At 44.1% G+C, this 21,474-nt stretch overlaps 1 protein-coding gene across 1 annotated transcript; it reads left to right on the top strand.

Annotated features, from left to right (window-relative positions):
- The first annotated feature begins 4,398 nt into the window (after positions 1–4,398).
- On the top strand, positions 4,399–12,172 carry IL12B (interleukin 12B). The gene is made up of 6 exons (XM_010151854.1): positions 4,399–4,480; positions 6,423–6,704; positions 7,844–7,961; positions 9,003–9,196; positions 9,995–10,140; positions 12,020–12,172. Exons 1-6 carry the CDS (start codon positions 4,399–4,401, stop codon positions 12,143–12,145), a joined length of 948 nt encoding a protein of 315 aa, XP_010150156.1. The 3' UTR covers positions 12,146–12,172.
- Positions 12,173–21,474: the final 9,302 nt, after the last annotated feature.

Raw genomic sequence — 21,474 nt, 5'->3', positions numbered from 1 at the left:
TGAATGGAGGACCCCAAACTCCCGGAGAAGACATTCCTCCCAAATGGTTATGTGAGAGAGGAAGACAAGCATCAGCCAGATGCAGGCGTGCTTGTAACCCACACATCCTTCCAACGCGCGTGTGTAACACCGTGCGTGTGTGTGGGAGGGGGACATTGAAGCTTTTTTGGGTTAAGTGGAGGGTGGAGATGTCTAGGTATTAATTAACATTTTTGAAGTGTTTAGTGCTCTGGCTTATCTGTTATATTATTGATACGGATCTCAAATGAATAGTTCACTGGTAGCTGGTCCATTCTGTGTCATGAATAAGTCAATAAAGCACTCTGATCCAGAGTCAGTGCACAGCACGTGAAGGGAGCAGTTTGTGACAGAGCTGCCGTTTCAAACCTCCTTCAGAAAGCTGCCCTCAGCCGGCAGCCGCTCCCCCTGCTCCTGCCCAGCTCTGGCTGTGGGATCTAGCGGATGGAAGTCTGGGACTGATGCCTGAGTACTGGGTACGCTGGGCTCAGGGAGGTTGCCAGGCCCATCCGAGATTGCAGTGCTCTACTTTTGTGTTTTGTCAGATAGGAGGGAGTTAAAGCTCAGCTGCCAGAGGTGTACGTGATCCTGCTCAAGCAGTGTTTCTTTGAAGAGGATGGCCAGGAGAGAAGATACCGCTGGTAAGACTGCACATTTGTGTAAAGCTTTCAGCACGGTTCATCCAGAGCCCTGAACGTACCCTCCTTCAAATCAGAGCACGCCGCGCGCTCTGCAGTTGTGCCTCCCAGATGTGCGACAAAAACCAGGAACCCCATGCACCGGGAACGGCTGGGATTCATAAGAAGTTGTCTCATTTGGGTTGTTCCTCCTTTATTTTTATGTTCGTGCCATATTTGGGGGCATGAAATATGCAGTGTATTGCAGGTGCTTGTGTGGTTTCACCCATGTGAAGGACATCTGAAAGACCACCGACTGCAGCAGAAGGGACAGGCACCACCTTTTCACTGCTGGGTTACTCCGTGAGAGCTTTGATCTCCGGGCTGTGGCAACACCTCCATCACTAGAAAGCACGCAGGATACAACTGTGTCTCTAGGAACTCCTAAAGCATGTCAGGTTGAATTTCAAACCTTTTTTCTTCTTCTATAAGCAGTGTCTTTCTTCTTGCTTACAGCTGTTTAGTCCTCTTATTCAGGTTTGGGACAGGGCTAGAGGAACAACTCCGTTGTGACAAATGAAGTGAATTGTTTTCTATTTCACAAATAATTAAAAAAACAATAGAAACATTTTCAAAGTGTACCTTACATATGGGGCGTTTCTGGTGCTTGAGTACAGGTCTGAAAGGAACATCGAGTTATAAAGAAAAAACAATAGGTTATATTTAAAAATTGCAACATAAAAAATCTCAGGGTTTATCTCCCAGCCAGAACTAACTGTTTATTCTTTGATTGACCTAAGTCTCAAATTTCAGAATAAATACAATCCTAAAACAACAGTTAAAAATTAATTTTCCCTTAGGTGTACTTCCGATGGATGTGGTAGCTGGGATTTTTATTTCATGTCATTATCTCTCTTGAGTTTACCAGGTAGAAATAGATTTAGTTTATTTAACTTTCTCTTTCTGTCTTCATAATTTGTTTCCCATCAGACAGTTTTGGAAGTTTATTTAGTCTGTATTTACTCTTCCTCAGACGATGAACAGGCAGTATGAGAGCGACAGAAAATCAGGCAGGAAAGGAAATGCCTCTGGCGTACCATAAAGGTCATAGTAACAATCTCATAATCTCATTTCCTCTTTAAAGTTTACCTGGGAGTCCCAAACTTTTTTTTTTTTTGCTTTAGCTCTGCCACTATGTAAAAAAGGAACTCAGGCCACGTGTTGCAATTCTGTGGTATTGCGGTGAAACGGAGCATCCCTTTCCTTTCAGAGTTTACAAGTATTTATAAGGGAGCCAGAACTTTGCTTCCTTCAGATCACAAAACCAACGTGCCTGGCGACTTCAGCTAACAGGCATTACAGGCAAAGGTGAGAATTCCTTTCTTCTCTAGCACTGGGGCAACACAGGTCGGGTACCAGCCGCTTCAGATAAAACTAATGAAGATTTAAAATCCTTTATTTAAAAGCGTATTTAACTAGTTGTTGTGACATTTTTCTCAGGGCAGCATTTATATGCTTACGTGCCTGAAGTTAGGCACAGAGTGTATATATGTATATAGCTCTTAGAACTGTTGTCTAAACAGCTGATGTTTTAAGGTCATAATCTTTTGTATCTTACCAATATTCATGTTGCTGGGGTGTGTGCATCGAGAAATACGCATTTATGGTCAGACCGTTCTTTGTTTTTAAAAAAATGCACCACTGTTGATCTGGCCCTGCCTTGAGCTGGGCAGGTCCAGGTGATGTCCAGAGATCCTTTCTGACAAATTATTCTGCGATTCTCCGTGAAGGAATCTGTCCTGATTTACAGCAGCTCAGGCTGCAGATCACGGGGCACGTAGGATGGTGGTACACTCTTCTCATCTATGGAGTGCTTGGCAATGTCACTGGTCAGTGATGTTCAGAAACTGAGTTTATTTCTGATTAATGTTTCAGTAAAGATTTGACATGGAGGGATGGTGTTCTCCCCTCCTCTCCAAAATTGAATAATTTTCCATGAAAAATGTTTATTTTTTTAATCAAAAACTGGAATAGTGAAGCTTCTCCCTAAAACCAGGAGGAACTTTTTTTGTTTCCAAGGTTCCAATTTTGATGAAAGGTTGATACAGAAAAGAAGGCATGTTTTACACCCTTCTCCCCCTCCATGTTTTACTTGGTGCTTAAGATACTGGTTTTATGAAGCATAGTGATGAATGCTGTGTTACAAGGAAAGGAATGAGCATCTTTCAGAAAGTTGCAAAATGCATTTTAATTTTGGAAATCACAGATAATCCTGCCTGAGTAGAAAATCATCAGGAGCTAAGACAGCCTTTTAATGAAGCAATAGACTGCTGACAGGCTGCCTGACAGTGTCTGGCTTTTCACTGAGGCTCCTGCCTCTCTCCGAGTACAAATGCAATGTGAGCTGGTTTTTCTCTGGATACTCGTAGTTTCTACTCCCCTTAATAGCTGTGCCGCGTGTTGTACAAAATCAGATGGCACACTTTCTTGGCATTGGTCCAGAGACAGCTGACTTCTCCTCAAGATTCAGGACTGCTAATAATAGCACAAACTGGCAGTGAGTAACAGATTTGGTGCACACACATACTCTTCCTCTGTAAACCCAAATGACAATGTGTCGTAGCACATGAGAAGAAATCAGGAGGATTACTCCCCTTTCACTGAAAAAGACTGGTTGGTAGGAAAAAAAGAAAAAACAAACCACTTAATTTTGTGTTCTTCTTGTGCACTCAGACTCCCACTGTAGTCAGAATAGACTTTGAGAGATCTATTCACCAATCTCTTTTTCTAAGTCATACTCCGATTCATTTGGCTTAATCTTCAGTTGAAAAAGGTCTGAAAGTTTATCTAAATAACTGTCACTTAGGTTTTTTACGCACCTGGTGGTTACTAAAATATTTTACAAATACGTTTTGTGTTTCATGAAGAGCTCTAGCTGTATTTTGAATTCGGGAAATATATAGGTTTCTATATTGCACATAGAGCTATATACTTACATGTTCTCAAGTCAGAGACATGATTTTGTCTCAAATGAACACACCAACAATGATATATGTATCCAGCCATTTCTGCACATACAGCTGTGGCAGTGAATCAGGTAGGAATTTTGCCTGAAATAGCTTGCCAAATTAGACCCCTCAGGTGGATACTGGAGCTAGTACCAGTTAGGCAAGTGTCAGTGTTGAGGCCAGCACTACACTGCATTATTGACACTGCTGGCACTTGTTCTCAGAGATGATGAAGACTACAGTCCAGCTAAACACTTCAGCAGGTCCTTCATTTTGTTTGCAATCCTTTGTTTTAACGGGACTACTGACATGCTTAAACCAAGGAATATACTTAGGAGTTTTATATGACTGGAATTTAACGTCCATTGATCCTTTAGTCCAATGCTTTGTTCATGCAACTGGCCTCAGTGGCATCAGCAGGACTTTTCTTGCATGAGGAATATTTGACTGAGGGACCTGGGAATACTTCTGAGCTCCTGACTGTTTGAGACCTAAGCACACAAGTTCCATCAAGTTCAGTGATTTCTTCTCTAAACTGGTTTGCGGTGTGAATAACGAGCAGATCTTGGCTTGAGCTCCAGTACAAACCTGATATTCAATTTTTATGTAGTCTAAGAGTTCTTAGAATGGGAGAGTGTTTCTTAGTTCACTGGAACTGACTCTCTCTTGTTATTGTCCTGTCCAGCACTGAGCTCGATTTCAGTACACCTTCAACAATCCTCAATGAAGATGAGTAATTTATTTTTTCCCTGCAGATGTCTCACCTACTATTTGCCTTGCTTTCATTATTTTCCTTTGCTGCCCTTCTGGAAGCACAGTGGAAACTGCGGGAAAACGGTAAGCAGTCTTCACTTACTGAGACCTACAGCTGGTCGGGTCAGAATTACACTTGTGTCTGCAAGCACAGAATTTGTTATCTACAGGGTCTTAGGCCAAGGTTCTTCCTACTTGTTCGTGAATAACTAGCCAACTAATTGGTATTAATGGAAGAAAGACATAGAAGCCCTGAAATGTCGTACAGTGGCCATTCTGAGCATTTGCATTAGAAACTGTCTTATTTCCTATTCCCTGTTCTCTTGTTGCAAAAATTTCAGTCATGCAGTCTGGAAGCAGAAACAGAATCTTGTGACTTAGGTAATAGCCCACAAACAAACAAGTGAAGATTTAATTGTCAAAAAGAATATTTCACATTAAAAACTAAACCCTAGAAATAGTTTATCCAACTTTTCTGGTAAATAACTTAAATGCAAATACATTTCTAAAAATATGGGGTCAGTATAAACAAACAAATCTTTTTGAATAACTTACCCAAAAGTTGGGCTAAATTCACATTTGCTGTTCTTATTCACCCAGCAAAGCTCCATAATCCAGGCTGTCTTCAGTGCAATTATCCAAAAAGAATGACCCTATTCAACATAAGAAAAGCATTCTCTATCCGATTGTGGTTTATGTAAAAAAAGTAAATCAGTTACTTCTTCCTTTATCTTTATATTAATGCATGATTTATCCTGTGGGTTCCCTGGACAATTCCATGGTGCTGAAAATTGCAAATACATTTGTCAGTATTGACAATAATCTCTGTGTTTGAAGTCTGTAAGATGTACCTTGGCTGTGCTTCAAACGTCCATAAGCAGTTTGGTAAGCTTCCTGGAGCTGCATGTTTTCTGCCATTTTCAGTTGCCTTTGACATGTAGGTTTTAGTGTTTCTTCTTTGTGGTAAAGTCTTAAAGATCTTTTTCTGGTGGTGAAATGCTCTGGTGAAAAGGTCTTAGAGTTCACTGAAACGCTGATTTCCTGAGCTGAGTGCTTGCTGCGGTGTTGACACACTAAGGAAAAGGTTTTTGCTGCTTCTTGGATGTAGAAGAGTCTCTGAGGGCACTGAACATGGCTGGGGAGCCTGCCACAGCAGTACCATAGCTGAGCAATGACATTTAAATTTGAGAACTGTTGCTGCACAGAAATGTGGGTGAAGTTTTTCAGTCAACCACAGCAAAGGGACAAGAAAAGATAATGTTTCTTTAACGGAATTGTTCCAAGTTATTTTGTTATGTGGTGTGTCTCTAATTTGGAAAGACCAGCAGGGCACTGCGGAGTTACAGGATGACGTTTAGAAGGCCCCATCTCCCTGTTGCAGTCCACTTCACTCTGCTGTAGCTCAGCGATCCCCTGTCCCTTCGTAATTGCTCCACTGGGCCCAGGGTGGTAGGAGTGCAGGTTGTTCCCTGCAGAAAATGGAAAACAGAATCAGCTACAGGTAAATACAAACCACTTGCCTAGAGCTCCCCTCCTGCCCCTTGCTCACTCGCAGGCCTTGGACGCTGAAGAGCGCAAAGCATCAGAGCTTTGTGCCACAGCAAAGTGCTGTAGTATGGTGGGGTTTTACACACCTTCCTGTGAGCAAAGGCCACAGGCCATGGGCAGGAGGAACACCCCGGCCTCGATGTGTCCTGGCAGCCTCACCTTTAGAACAAAGGCACCTGCCTACTTCCCACAGTTATGAACCACTGTAAAATTCTCTGGGAACATGGAAAAAAAAAATCACTTCTTCCATTAAAATGCCATCACTACTGATCTGCAGGTTCTAGCTACGCTGTAAATTTCTAAGTCAAACCTCTTCTTGGAATAAATATTTCAAGTCAAAGGTGAGGCCTTGGGCAAGACAGACGGAGATTTGTTAGCAGTTTTCCTGGAGAGTAGAGCTGAAAAAAAAGGGGTCCGTTGAATCTTCCCACTGTTAAGTATGAATTGCTGCTAACGTGTCTTTCTCTGCGATGTCCAGTGTACGTCATCGAATCAGAGTGGAATGACAAGACACCAGCTAAAAGAGTGGAGCTCACCTGTAACACAGCGGATGAAGCACTGCCGGTTTACTGGAAAAAGGGCATGGAACTGAAAGGAACTGGAAAAACGCTGATTGCCGAAGTGAAAGAGTTCCCAGATGCTGGCAACTACACCTGTCTGACAGCTGATACCCATGAAATCATCAGCTACGATTTCTTCCTCATAACTAAAATAGACTCCAATGGGCAAATGATAAGATCAATTCTAAAAAGCTTTAAAGGTACGGTCATAAGATGCTGGGATGCATCTTGCTCAGCTTTGTGCACGGGAGCTTTATGGAAACCAGAGGGAGCGCTCTGGAGAAATACATGAGAAATACGCACTTTAAACTGGGTCCTCTTCAAATGCTTTATGGACAGTGAAAGGCAAATGATTCCTTTTCTGGGTCTGCACGTGGTGCAGCTGACGAGCAGCATAGGAATCGGTTGCCATGGGATTAATTTAGGACTCTCTAGACCTGTAGGATGGAGTGATGGTAGGAATGAGTAGATACAGGATAACATCAATACTACACCACTGCTGTTCTGGGGAGGGAGCGATTGACTCGCTTTGCCTCCATCTCACAGGCACAGCACTCAGGAGAGAGTTTGCAAGACCGGGGCTACCTGATCTGACAGAACCAGGGACTGACCTGGATTTTAAGCGGTGTCATTTGGGCTTCTCCATTCACCATTAACCCACTGGGACAAGCCTGGGATGGTTTGTGTTTTCTGCATGAACCTCACTCATGCGTGTCTCATACTGCAGTCCCTCGCTGTAGTGCCAAAACTTAGGAATTTCCAAGGCTTTTTCCCTGGCTCCTGGACCCAGATATCGGTGCAGCTACATCCAGGGTACAATGTAGAGCTGGTGAGAGTCTGCAGTGCTGGGCAGCAGAAACTAAACCCATGCCTATGCTGAGGTCTCATTCACTTCTCACACTGGAAACATTCCCCACCAAGTGCCCCGGTGTGTGAAGATAGGAGATTATCCACGGCGTGCGCTCTCACGCACGGGGCAACAAATGCAGGGGTTTGCCAAGTGAACAGCTGCAGCGTTGCCTTGTGAAAGGAGCAGTGGATTTGTCTACCTCAGTCTCATACTGACAGCTATCTGCAACAGCTTGGGTATGCTCCGGCTCCTCGCAGTAGCCACGTAGATGTGGTTAGTGTGGTGCCACCTAACCCAGCTGTGGGCCACCAGCTGTGGTTACATGGCTGTTTAACTGCAGGTGGCTGCCTGAGGGGCAGCGTGAGACTGTGCCCGTGTGCCCGCCACCACCAAGGTAGATGGGAGTCTGCCGAATTACGGTTTTCTCCCTGCTTTGACCGTTTTGGCAAAAAGAGTAAATAAATCATGTTTCTTTCTTTTTCCATCTAGAGCCGAACAGGACATTTTTAAAATGTGAGGCAAAGAACTACTCTGGAATTTTCATGTGTTCATGGATGACAGAAAATGAGAGTCCAAATGTGAAGTTCACAATCAGAAGTCTAAAAGGGTAAAAGCTTGTACTTTCCTTAACAACCTCATAGTAAGGCTGGAACAGCCCTCTGCTACTCTGTGTAGATCCTGGATTTTAGGTTACTGAGGATGTGTAAAAGGCGAGGAATCCCACTTCCAGTGTCTGAGCATCTGAAAAATATTTTGAGCTGTCACTGGGACTGATTTAACTAAGAAGGGCATGGAAGTTGCTCAGAAATGAATAAAGACTTGAAAATGGAACAACCCCCGCTGGACTGTTACAGCTGCTACAGCACAGCCACAGAAAAACTTAAGCAACAGCCAAAACAGTTGATGCAGGAAAAGAGAGGAAGTTGAGCCCAAAGCAGGAACAATCACAGCACTGGGTCCCTTCACAGCAGATCCAGTGGAATTAAGGGAGTGGGAGGCTGCACCCACTGCAAAAGCCACATGTCCACTGACAAGTCTCTGTTGAGGAACGCTGCAGAAACCTGGAAGGGAAATGTGTGAGGGGAACCTTGTGGGGATTTCCTACCTCCCACTACTCTTGGGGGTTTCTCCAAGACATGGAGAGCTTGAGCAAAGGTCACTTCACTTTGTTAAAGAAAAAAAAAAACAACTGCAAAGTATTTTATTTTGCTTAATGCAAAAGTAGAACCAGATTCAGGTAGTACTTTACAGATTGCTTTTGTTATTTATTTCCCAATGGATACATTTGAACCTTCCCTTATTTCTTCCAGCAAGGTTTTGGAAAGGTCTAAGGAACAAAGTAAGATACCAGAGCTTGTCATGGACAGTGGTGTAATAAGAAATGACATCTTGTTTTAGGTTTAAACACAAATTACTTCTGCTAAGGTTGGGGGGGGGCAGGGGTGTGTAATTTTACATTAATATGTAATACAGCCCTGAAAATGTAAGAACTCCCACTGAACTGTTTCTGCAGCTGTTGAAGTGCAGCCCTAAAATGATACCGGCAACAGCAAAACATTTTCACCTTACCAACTCCATGGTATCATTGTGGCAACGAATTCTCAGAACAAACCATCATTTCCAGTACTTTTCTCTGTTCTGTATTCAGCTCTCAAGGAGATGTAACCTGCAGCAGCCCTGTAGCTCGCACTGATAAATCAGTGACAGAATACACAGCCCAGTGCCAGAAAGAAAACTACTGTCCATTTGCTGAAGAGCACCAGCCAACTGAGATGTTCCTGGAGGTCATCGATGAGGTGGAATATGAGAACTACACCAGCAGCTTCTTCATCAGAGATATCAGTGAGTAGATTAGGAATCATGATTAATTCTTAGCTGTATTGTTGCTGCTGGTGGTGAACTAACAGCAGTAGCTGATCAAACCAAGCTTGGGAATCCCTGCCCTATTCTACTGTAAATCTGTATCAAGCCCCCAGTTACAGGAACAGGGGAAAACAAATCATAGCAGCAGTCTGGAAGAGGATGAGGAAGTGAAGCAGCAGCATCTCCCTAGCTTGTGACCTCCAACCCTCTCACCCCCACATCTTCCAGAAGTTTCTGTAGCCTTCTGTATTAGATGGACATGTTTTAGAAGTCAGAGAATAACCAGTAATCCAGCAGGCTCTCCTCTGAGAATTGCAGATTGACTCAGATAATGGTTAACGCGCTACGTATGCTTCCCTTCTGATCCATTCTTACAGCTGGGCATCCACGGCGGGTTAACAGAACCTGTCAGGAAAGAAGAGGACCAGTGGTGACCATGCCACAGGGCACAGGAAAAGAAGCAGCATCCTAAAGAAACAGATGTTTTGCTAAATTCCCTAACAGTCAGCAGGGGTTGATGGCATTCCTCTGTGTTCAACAGAGCCCTCTGCAACCCTCCAGGCAAAAAAAGAAGGATCTTAACCAGAGAGGCTCTGAGAGTGTGCTTAATTTTCCACGAGAAGCATACAAGGCAGTTCTTACACTTCATGCCTACTCCTCTCTTCATCTCATGGAGGCTCCCAAAGCCAATTCCTATAAAACTACCAACAGTAGTACACCTATATCTGGTATTATGCCACTCATGTCAATTAATTCCTTCTATATTTTCTCTTGCAGTAAAACCCGACCCACCCCAATGTCAGTATGTGGCGACAAATGGAACAGTGACCTGGACGTATCCCAGAACGTGGAGCACACCGACGTCCTACTTCCCCTTGACTTTCAGGGTCAAAGTTGAAAATACAAAGAAACGCAAAAGCCAGGTAGAGATACAACATTGGAAACACTATTTTTTTGTTTGAACAGACAGTATAAATAATAGAAGCTTAGTATGCAAGACCCATGGACTGGGATAAAAAAAAAAAAGGGTGCTGAGACCCAACCATGGCAAGGTTCTGTCGTGGTAGTAAGAGCTAAACAACACACTCTGGGGTGGATGCAACCCTGATGTAACTGGGGAGATGAAATCATGCCCAGCATTGCATAGCTGTGCTAGCGTGAGAAGAGTGTTTACGAATTCCTTAGTAGGCTGTGCGGATCCTAATGCGGGAAAATCCCAGTTTCCAAATCAAGAAGCCTAGAATTTTCTGCAGTGATTTCCTTGTATGCTGTTTGTACCTGGGTAGCTCAGACTTTCTTTACAGGTGAATTGGCAAATAAGGAATCAGTGACTCATGAACGCATGGAGTTCAACAAGGCCAAGTGCAAGGTCCTGCACCTGGGTCGGGGCAATCCCAAGCACAAGGACAGGCTGGGTGGAGAATGGATGGAGAGCTGCCCTGAGGAGAAGGACTTGGGGTACTGGGGGATGAAAAGCTGAACATGAGCCGGCCGTGTGCGCTGGCAGCCCAGAAGGCCAACCGTATCCTGGGCTGTATCCAGAGAAGTGTGGCCAGCAGGTCGAGGGAGGGGATTCTGCCCCTGTACTCTGCTCTGGTGAGACCCCACCTGGAGTGCTGCGTCCAGCTGTGGAGCCCCAACATCAGAAGGATATTGACCCCTTGGAGCGAGTCCAGAGGAGGCCACGAAGATGCTCCGAGGGCTGGAGCCCCTATGCTATGGGGACAGGCTGAGAGAGTTGGGCTTGTTCAGCCTGGAGAAGGGAAGGCTCCGGGGAGACCTTATAGCCCCTTCCAGTGCCTGAAGGGGCTACAAGGAAGCTGGGGGGACTTTTACAAGGGCCTGCTGTAGTGCAAGGTGTCCCTGCCCATGGCAGGGGGGTCAGAACTGGATGGTCTTTAAGGTCCCTTCCAACCCAAACCATTCTATGATTTAATGACTCATTTGGTGGCATGTCTGCGTTGACTGGCGAAGCCTATGGTCTTTGCCACTCACTTTCCAGTTATTAGTTAATTGTTAATTAAACGTTGCTATTCTGTATGAGCTTTAAATCACAAGATGGTTTTGCTTCCTTTGCTAATGCTCATGGATGCACTAAAGGGTACACAGCCGTGTGAAGATTTACCTCCATTGGCAAAGAAATCAACAGCAGAACTGGAAAGAAATACACAAACCAGCTGACCACAGAGCAGGTCCTTAACCGCAGCGCTGCTCTTCCTTGGTCCAGCAACCAGAGGAGTACACAGATGTAACCGTCATTTCAGTTTGCCCGCTGGTTCAACCAGAGACACGAGAGGATGTCTGTTCCTAGGTGACTAAACCCGCAAGCCTGTACCAGCAGATGGGGCCGTTCCCCCGGTGCTGACTCCTTATTTCAGTGGAGCTGTCTTGGACAATCCCTCGGGTAGAGAAACTGGGGAGCCTACGGCTGCTTCTGTGTCAGCCACAAGTCCTCAGTGGAAATTTCAACGATATTGCAAAGCAGCAACTTCTGGTTTAGGGTTCCCATTCTGGGAGGAGAGGAGAAAAGCCAAAAACCCAGAAAAACAGAGCCTTGGTTCTAGTGACTCTTTCAGTCTGGGGTCTGGATCACTTCACACCACTAACTTTGGTGGAAAGTGAGCCTTTTGGGTTGTTTCTCCTGAGGCTCAAGTTCTCACCAGTCCTCAAGACTTCGGTATCTGTGTGTGAAAATCGGTGCCTTTGAAACAAGACACGTGCTTCTTGCAACCTACCTGGCGCGTTACCGTGCGTTCTGCCTGACCCATACGACCTGCTCACGGAGCTGTGCCCTGTTCACAGGTCTACGACGCTGACGAGCAGTCCATTCGGATTCCAGCGGCTGGGCCAAAAGACAAGATCTCAGTGCAGGCCAGGGATCGCTATTACAACTCATCCTGGAGTGCGTGGTCTTCACTTTGCAGGTGAGACTTAAAGAACCTTCTGCTGGAGGAGCAGGGATGATTCCTTGCCTCCAAGAGGAAGGAGCCTGTGAACACCACTGTGTTAAATACTCATTTATTTCAAATTCCTCATAATAATTTTTGTCTCCTGAACATTTTTTTAATGAAATATCTGTAAGAGAATAAACATGTAAATGTACTGGGCTGTCTAAAAGAAGATTATCGTAAAGAAAAATGATTGAAGAAACAATTAGAATCCATTTAAATCAGAGAGGAAACAACGGATGTAGGTTCATGGGCATGGGTAGGGTTCTAGCTAACTAGACAATTATAAAATATTCTTTAAGAAATATATAAGCATTTGGCTGTTCCTAGTGTAAACCTGTGCTGATTTTTATCATTTCTGTTTATTGATAGCTTATGAATCAGTGCTGAGTGTCCAAATGAGCAGACAGTCCGTATGCAGCCAAGCTTCACCAGTAACATCAGAAACGGGGGGAGAGAGAGAGGAGATGTTTGCTGCTGGAAAGGAAAGCTATTAGCAGCTTCTGCTAATCCTAGGAATAGCTGTTTTCTTATTCTGTGCATCAACTAGCCGTCTCTGACAGCTCTAAGTTACTCTCAGCCTAGCTTTCCAGGCCGGAACATGTTTTAAAATATGGAAATAGTCTCCTCCAGATCAACACCAAAAAGAATTATGCAGATTTTTTTCATGTTCTTCCTCTTTTCTTTTTTGTAATTTAGGGGTGGGTTTTTTTCAGTTAGATGTAGATACAAATGTTTCTGATCCCCAAGTTACATGAGTCACGCTGCTGAAAAGTTGTAAACTTGTTGTCCTCTTGAGACACTTGGAATGTCATCACAGTGTTCATGGACGTAGTCATCATTGGCACAGGGGCATTTACAGGTGCCAGGGGGAGGGGAAGGAACTTGTCAAAAGCACCACGACTGGAGAGGTGCCTGACTCTCAGCAGTGGAGGCTGAGTCGCTGATGTGCAGCACAGACGGCAACTTCTGAGCCATTACGTGTCCTGAGTCCTTTAGAGAAATCGAGTGGCATTTCATTAGGTAGCTCACTAAAAATCTGTGTCTGAGGAAAATAAAGATAATTCTGATGTAAATTTCCTTTCTCTTATTTTACAGATAATCAGTAAGAGACTCTAGGAGAATGGCACAACCCTCCTAAAGAAGGCAAAGAATGAATTAGCACAAGAACATAAGCATAATTAGAAGAAAAAATTGCATTTGAGTCTATTAAGAAGCCATAACTTGTCTTTTTTGTAATAGATTAATAGTCCTGATTTTGGCAGCTCTTTTAATTTCCCCAGATTTGAGAAAGAACTTCAGCATAACTCATGTTACATTAACATGTAGAGGATTTTGATACATTGCTGTCAGCTATTATTGTGGGTTCTGCATACGATTGTATCGAATTTATTTATTTATTTACCTAGCAGGTTATTTATTTATTTATTTATATTATTGTTTATTTACTTGATGTGAACTGCAATGCCAGATGATGGCAGTTGCTATTCAAACTGTTTCATGTGTTAATTTATTTGGAAATTAACTTAGTGAAAGAACTGTTTTAACATTACATTATTTAATTGATTAATTATTTGGTTATTTAAATATTTATTTTTATTTATTTTGTTGAAATGTATCAGCATAGAAAGCCTTGGCTGCTGTAACAGGGCCATCCTTACCTTCCAATCTGATAGCAGATGGTTCAGTAAAAGAAGGAATTGCAAGCTCAGAGCCCTGGAAATGCGGGCTGCTGCGTTTTGTCAGCTCTCTGTGCTTACACCGTGCTGGTGCCCAGCGGGTGAACACTGCAAGTGGATGTTGCGCGAGAGGTCAGCCCCCCAAAGCCCTACACCTGCGGCTGAACCCAAGCTGGGGCGGAGGCAGCTTTGAGTCCCGTTGCCACTTGTGAACCTGAAAGGAAATGGGAACCAGTCGCTGAATATGTCAGACTAAACCCCTGAGCAAAACGCCTTTTCCTTCATCCTTGTGATCATTGCTAGCCCTTTATTCAGTCATCCATGTGTACCCAGTGCAGTGGAGTTTTCTGACAATAAAATTAATCCAGACCTGCTGTGCGGTGGGCAAAGCCAGGGGTCAGGAATCTGCAGCTGAAACCAAGGCAGCTTAAATTATTTCGAAGCTTAACTGCAGCGTATCTGATATTTCAGAGAGCAATTGGTAACGGGTTTTATATGTGGATTTTAAGCATCTGATTAAAGTCAGAGTTTTATAATACAGATTTTTATGGTTCATTTTGAAAGTATTTGCCTAGCACTGCAACACGTGCTAGGTGTCTTCACAGAACCTTAGGCAAAAAACCTCAAGTCCTAGTTCTGAACTGCTTACAGTGTAAGTCCCCAGGTCTGGGAAGGAGCAGAAGCATGTGTTGAAGCCTGTACGTTTTTGTCAAACCCCCTAAGTCCTGACTTTCAGGAGGGCAAAATATGTTAAAGCATCTTTGAGGATTTAGGCCTCAATCTCTGATAGAGAATCACTGAAATTTAAAGAAAGACTTCTATTGTGACCATGCTTCCTTTTTTCCAGTCTTAGAAGTGGGTAGTAATTTAAGATATTTAAATACTGACATGTGGGAAGTATCTGATATTTCAGAAAACTGTTGATAATCTAGCTACAAGTTCTATTCATATTTATTAAGTGTATGCATCTTGTTTCTGCTGCAAATGCAATTTACTGTGCTTGTTTTACAAAGGAGCTAATAATAAATACATCTGAAAACAGGTGAATTTGCTTGTGATCTTTTAAGAAGAATGGTTACCCTCACTCCTGACTTTCCCAGCAGAATGTTAGACACTACTACCGAGGCAGCGTCTGCAGGGAGAAGTAGCATTACCGAGTAATGCTGCCAAATTCATGGCCTGCAGAAGTGTCCAGGACAGCCCAGAAGAGTGACGCCTGTCAGTCAGCAGCCTCCTCTAAACCCTCTTCTGCCGGCTGAGGGTGCGCTGAAGTTCACGGGCCTTTGTGGTCAGGAGGTTTGCAACTGAAACCGGGCTGACATCTATCTTGAGGTCTTTGAGGTTTCTCTCTAACACTTGGTACGGTGTTCCCGAGTCGTAAGACCTTCCTGTTCTTCAGATACCTGGGTTGAAACCCTGGCACCATTGAAACCTCTCACTGATTTGGTTCAGCCTGGCTTTCACTCTCAGAAACATTCGGGCTAAATTTACAAGTGTCCTCACAAAGACTGCATTGGCCTTTACCTCTAGAGGAGTATGCCTGTCTGTGCCGTGATCCCGTGAGTCAAACCGCCCTACAGGAAGATTTTCTGGCATAAATCACAAGGTAATGAGGAAAGTCATTGTCTAAGACCCTTCAGAAAAATAATAATGCTTGAAACTGCCCCCTTTTTCTGTAGAAATCAAGTTAATTGTAAGATGCCTGCTCTCTAAGATGTAAAGTTGGCTTCAGTCCTTGATTATCCATGTCCTGGGCCTTACATGGATCCAGTACCTCTGCATACCGGCTCTAGAAATTCTCAGTCTCCCATCCCTGAGGAACTGTCTAGATTGTATAAAAAGGTGTCAGTATCACAGCACAAATATTTACCAAGGTGGCTCCATACACCGGAGATCGTTTCCTAACATACTTCATCCAGTCAAGAAAATAATAGTTGATGTGTAAGTTAATACCTGTGCTTCTCTTTCTTAATTCCTCTCCTTGTTGCACTGCAAATAATCTGGAAACCTTCTTATAAATGTCACCATGTATGGACTCAAGCAGGCTGCACCACGTAAAAAACTGCTCCCCAAAAGCTTTAAGTTGCAATATTAAATCTTCTGAAATGACATGATGTTAGGATTAAGTTTATCCCTGAGGCCCCCGTGGTATGAGAGTCATTAATAGACACACGGTAGGTCTCTGCTGGCCCCTGTCTCACTCCGTGACCCACCGTTCTCTGGGGAGGGGCGGCTCCTCCAGCTTTCCATTCATCCTCATCATTCAGCATGTGGCTTTAGGGTTTGCCTACCACACCTCCCTAAATCCCCACTGAACACAGACTGACTAATTCCCTCCAGGGCTTTCTGTGGGTGCTCCTCGCCTTCACGAACGCGTTACAAATAGCTGGTGCGCTTAATGAGGCACTAATAGGTTGCAGTAGGAGCTTGCTCTCCTCCGAAGCGCCTCAGCCGCCAGAGCGGGGGAAGCAGGCACTTGCCAGCAGCAAGAGGGGAAGAAAAAGGCTCATTCCTGTCTCTTATTAGAGATCGGACAGCTTATTCCTGTCCAATTAGAGGTTCTGCGAGAGAACACATTAGATTTCAGGGCCAGATGCTTCATATCTACCCCTCCTCCCATGCTGACCTCCATCTATTCCCAGTTCTTCCAAGTTACAGTATTTTTGATAGAGGCAAAACCCAATGTATGTCCTCTAACCCTGTTCCGAGACATGGAAAAAACTAAGAAACCTGTCCTCAAATATTTCAGTTTGACGGACTTCAGTGTGACAGAACCTCACAGTGCAAACCGCCTGGAGATTACACCCGAAAATACCTAACAGAAGGCAGTTTAAAATAAGGCCTATTCGGTGCTCACTGTCCCGTTCATTCGGTGCTGAGTTACGTTGTTCGTGCCTGTTTTGCACAGATCTGTGAAGAATCAAGGCGTTCAGGAACACCGAGGGTCTAACAGGTAACTAATGGGTAACTCAAAAGATTCACAAGCGAGTTACACAATACTGGGCATCAGCCTTGGAATTTATCTGAGATGAGAAGGTAGGAAGAAGAAGGTACAAAGATCAGCCCCAGCCATTGCAGAGATGGCGTTGGGTCTTTTGTTTTACTTTCTGAAATAACATAAGAAACCCTCAGCTGGGATCTGTCCCAGCTTGATACCTGCAGTTTTGAAGAAAGGCTCCTTTGATCTCTCTGAAGGTGTGGAAAATAGGAAACTCACCGTCCTTCAGGCAAATACCCAAATGTTTTGGCACAGTCTGATACCTTAAGAAATACATCACTTGGTACTCAAACCTTCCATTGAGCAAGACTTTGAAGCCTGATGAATTAATTGCACATGGGTGGACAACCCTAACCACCCACACACAATAGAGTTGAAGGAGCCTGTGTACTGGGTTGTGTATCAACATGCACCGGAATCCCGAAGAGGTCTGAATTCCCACTCCTGACCGTAGCAATATCTATCTTGGCTTGTACATTCTTCCCAGGAATACATGGGGTGTGAGAAATGGGGTTTAGCTATTCCATGGGCCATTTTTTTCAGCGCTGCTGGTGTGGGGCACTCCATCCTATGAATGGGGACAAGCTCCCGTGCACCAATGCTTTCTGGAGTGCATCCAGATAACATCCTCCCAGGCACTCCAAAGCAGGCACTTAACTAATGACGTGCTGCAGCAACATATTTGGCGTCACATTTGTGCTCCATTTGGTGCTCCACAAATAAAAGCAACATATTAATAATGATGACAAATGTTCTCACTCTCAGAAAAATATGCACTAATATTTTAGCGGCTGTAACAGGCCTGTTAAAAGTGAACAAACATTTTTTCACCAAGTGATTGCTTTTCTTCTTCAAAATAACAACTTGGAGAGGGAAGAAGTTGGGAAAAGACAAGACATGATGATAAAAGTAGAAAGCTATCAGCAGCCCACAGTTAACATGAATGTATTCAAACAGCACTTCCCAGCTCAAAGGAAACCAGCAGGAGTTTACTGATGAGGCCAAAATTTCACTCATAATTTTTCAACCCAGAGTATAAATTTCAGAATTGGGTTTAGGTATGGTTTTCCAACAAACAGCCTTTTTTTTTTTTTTTTTGAGGAGCTAAAGTTAATCCAATGTGCTATTTGTTATCCATGTCTGCTTTGGGAAATCTAGAAGTACAATATGCCACGAAGTCGCGAAGCAGCTGACCGCCAGCAACAGTGAACAGTCACTTAGGAGAATCACAGAATCAGTCAGGTTGGAATGGGCCACTGGAGGACCCCTGGTTGCCACAGCCCCGCCCCACACCAGACCACGGCCGGTTTAGAGCCAATACATTTTTTAATGTCTCCAATAATCTCCCTGGGTAACCCCTTCTAATGGTTGACTACGCTCATTGTGAAATCTGTTTTCCTCACATCTAATTGGAATCCCTCTTGCTGCAATTTGCACTATTCTCTCTCTTCCTTTCACTGTGCACCTCCACGAAGAGTCTGGCACTTACCTTCTCTGTACACCCCTATAATGTAGCTAAAGAGGACAACGACACTTTGCCTTCTTTCTTCAAACTGAACAAATCACTTCCCTCAATCTTTCCTCGTATGCCATGTGTGTCACCCCTCTGAACATCCTGGTGGTCCTTTGCTGGATTTGATCCAGTATTTCACCATCTGCTGTGTGCTGGGCAGCCCAGAACTGTACACAGAGCCCCAGGCGCAGCCTCCTAAGTGCTGAACGGGGGAAAACTGGGGGTTTTTTTTACTTGATAATTACGTTCTTACTAATGCAGCCCAGTACGCCAAGCTGCACTTGTTGATGACAAGGGCAAACCACTGCCTCATCGTCAGCTTGTCCACGGAGAGAACTGCTCCATTCCCCTCTCAACCTGCCACTGAGTGTTCCCGACGGCAGCGCTCTGACCTAGATGAACCTTTGGCCTACCCGGGGATGACAGGTCTCGGGTTGTCAGACCAGCTCTGTGTGGAGACTGCCGAACAAGCCTCTGCAAGTCTGGACAGAAAGATGCCTCAGATGAAGCATTTTTTTCAGTCAAGCAGTGACTATTTTCTGCAGTTGGCTAATGTGAATTCTGCCCATTCTTAAAACTAGGCATTTAGACACTGAGATACCCCAGTATCCTTTTAAACTGGGGTTGCGACAAATGCTTTACGGCAGCACTTTTTACCGAATTTCATTTTGAGATTTCGCATGTGAGCGTTACCTCACTGCAGAAAGTGACACAGACTGTTGCTCTCTGTGCATGGCATTTTTCTTCTCAAAGCTTCCAGACAGCTTTAATATCTCAAAAAGCTCTCCAGAACGTCGGCTGCCCCCCTGCTGTGCCCTTCTAGTAATGAGCCGCTGTTTGCACACCCTGCAGCATGTCACAGCTTCTCATCAGAACCGCAGCCCTCCTGTCTGAGTGGGCAGAGCAAGCAGGACAAAGCTGAAGGTCCACCGCTCAGAAAATTAATCTTATTTTGATTTAAAAGCTCTAACCAAAACACCCGCATGCTACCAGAAAGAGAACATTTACACCATGGCTTTCCTGCTATGGGGCACAGAACAAGCGTTGGGAATCATTTCAGTAGCAAGGTAATTTTCGAATGCTAAGAAGAATCTGATCCAAAATCTGCCTCCCTCTCCAACCTCCAACAACCTCCAGAAGTCTTCTCTTCCATTCTACACTAGCCCTCAGAAAATCTTCCTGCATCAACTCGGAAGACTGCAGGCAGGTGGGATGGCTACTGAGGTTGCATCAGAGTACACCGTAGCACCATCTGAGACAAGAACGTGTGACCAAAGTGGCAGATTTCCTCATACCAGTGTCAAGGAACCTGCGTGTTCTGTCAAGCTGCAGTTTTATAGTTTCGAGATACCTTCAAGTGTCTTGTTTGCTCAAAACTATTCCGACTAGGACGAACTTCTGCGTTGTTTTGTGTTCTGCTCTTGTTGTCTGACGTTGGTAATTGACCATCAACCAACAAACACGTCACGAATACTCTCCATGAGTTCATTCTCACTCTATGCCAGGCTCTTCCAAAAAGGTTTGGGCTTTCCTGAGCACAAATATCGCTGACATCCCAAAGCAGCAGAATCCAGACCAAGCCAAATTTACGTCACAGTCTGTCTTTTGTGATCTCCACCTCACAGGAATATACACAGATGTCCAAGTTAAGAATAAATAAATCTACAGGCCTCTCCCTCAAACCAGGCCTTTGCCTATCCTGGAACTGGAATTGGATGGCATCTTTGGGTTTTTGTCCCATTAAGTGAGGAGAATTAACCATTTATTCATTACCTACATTCCTTAAAGACAAGATCGCTCTTGGGACGAGTTAGTAGGGCCCAAGGTATGCCTGACCTATTACAATCTTTTCTGTCAGAACTTTCATTCCCTCTGTCTTAGTGAAATTAGCATATATGACCCTAACTCCTGCATGGGGGAAAAACCCCAGGCTATGGTGAAAGGCAGGGAAGGTGATCACTGAAATACTTTGAATTGTAATGGTGTGCAGGGACCTTTCAGACTGAGACAATTTGTACGTCTACATTGCGAATCGCTGCAGAGAAAGCAATTCGGGAAGGATGGGTTCAAGCAAAACTACAGGCTCAAAACTTCACATTGCATTGAACTTTATGAAAATTAAGACTCAGATCTGCATTTCTCATTGTGACTCTACCCCTTATGTGTATTATAAAAGCCAGAAAACTATGCCTATTTATTAAGTCACTAACACACTGCTATGTTGGATTTGTTTGAAGAATACCATGTGATATGGCACCTATTGTGTTGGAAATAGCAACAAAGGAGAAAATGGGCAGGCAGAAGGATTGTCTCGTATGTCCATGACAGCAAACCAGGCAGTAACTCGGCAGGATGCACAATGCCTGGGAACCCATCACATTTCTCCGCCGGGCGGTGCAATGCTGTATCTTTGCTCCTTCTGTCACAGTGTTGTTTCTGATCTCTAAACTGATGGAACTCGAAAGGCAGAAGAACACTGACAGACCTTCTGGGCTGTGTGTGAAGGTGAGGGTGTTCACATGAAAAAGACTTTTCGAAGCAGCAGCTACCACAGAACAGACTGGAAGAGCTCAGTGCATAGCCATACAGACCAGCATCGCCTCTATCCACAGCTACAGACAGAGGCCTCCAAAATTTCAAGATAATAGGAATTAAGCATTTCAGCTCTACTAGTATGAATCTTTTGGAAGACACACAGGAAGATTTTTTTCCCTGGGAATTATGATCAGGTCTTAGTGTCAATATGGCAATAACAGAAGAGCAGTAGGTAACCACCTTACTGAGTCACTCCTTGAACTCGCTAATGGAGATGGAACAGTTAATTAGGCAAGGGCATTAGTCAAAGTAGACTACATCTGCTTTATCAACACAATCCATGCTGTGACGCTCATCTTTGCCCTGTACTTATGACCTTCATGTTGTACAGAAGACATTCTTATTGACACTACCCATGGGCAACACCTTTTTCTAATTACCTTCTCAAGGGAGATTTTCTCATCAGGGAATTTCCTCTTTGTGCGTGTGTATATATATATCTGCTCTCACAGCTACACAGATACACATTGAAGTGTGCTGGAATACTTAGAGCACAGGTTGGCTGTGAAACAGGTCAAGAACCC

This window comes from Eurypyga helias, unplaced genomic scaffold (genome assembly GCF_000690775.1).
Source record: "Eurypyga helias isolate BGI_N326 unplaced genomic scaffold, ASM69077v1 scaffold17055, whole genome shotgun sequence".
Classification (NCBI taxonomy): Eukaryota; Metazoa; Chordata; class Aves; order Eurypygiformes; family Eurypygidae; genus Eurypyga; species Eurypyga helias.
Note: the sequence above shows the minus strand (reverse complement) of the source record. Positions and strands in the feature narration are given on the sequence as shown.

What these genes read in the sequence shown, in the direction of transcription:
- IL12B (XM_010151854.1), top strand. Translation starts at nt 4,399, where the DNA reads ATGTCTCACCTACTATTTGCCTTGCTTTCATTATTTTCCTTTGCTGCC. An exon ending in ACAATCAGAAGTCTAAAAGG is followed by an intron (nt 7,962 to 9,002) that starts GTAAAAGCTTGT and finishes TTCTGTATTCAG; the next exon opens with CTCTCAAGGAGATGTAACCT. An exon ending in CAAAGAAACGCAAAAGCCAG is followed by an intron (nt 10,141 to 12,019) that starts GTAGAGATACAA and finishes CCCTGTTCACAG; the next exon opens with GTCTACGACGCTGACGAGCA.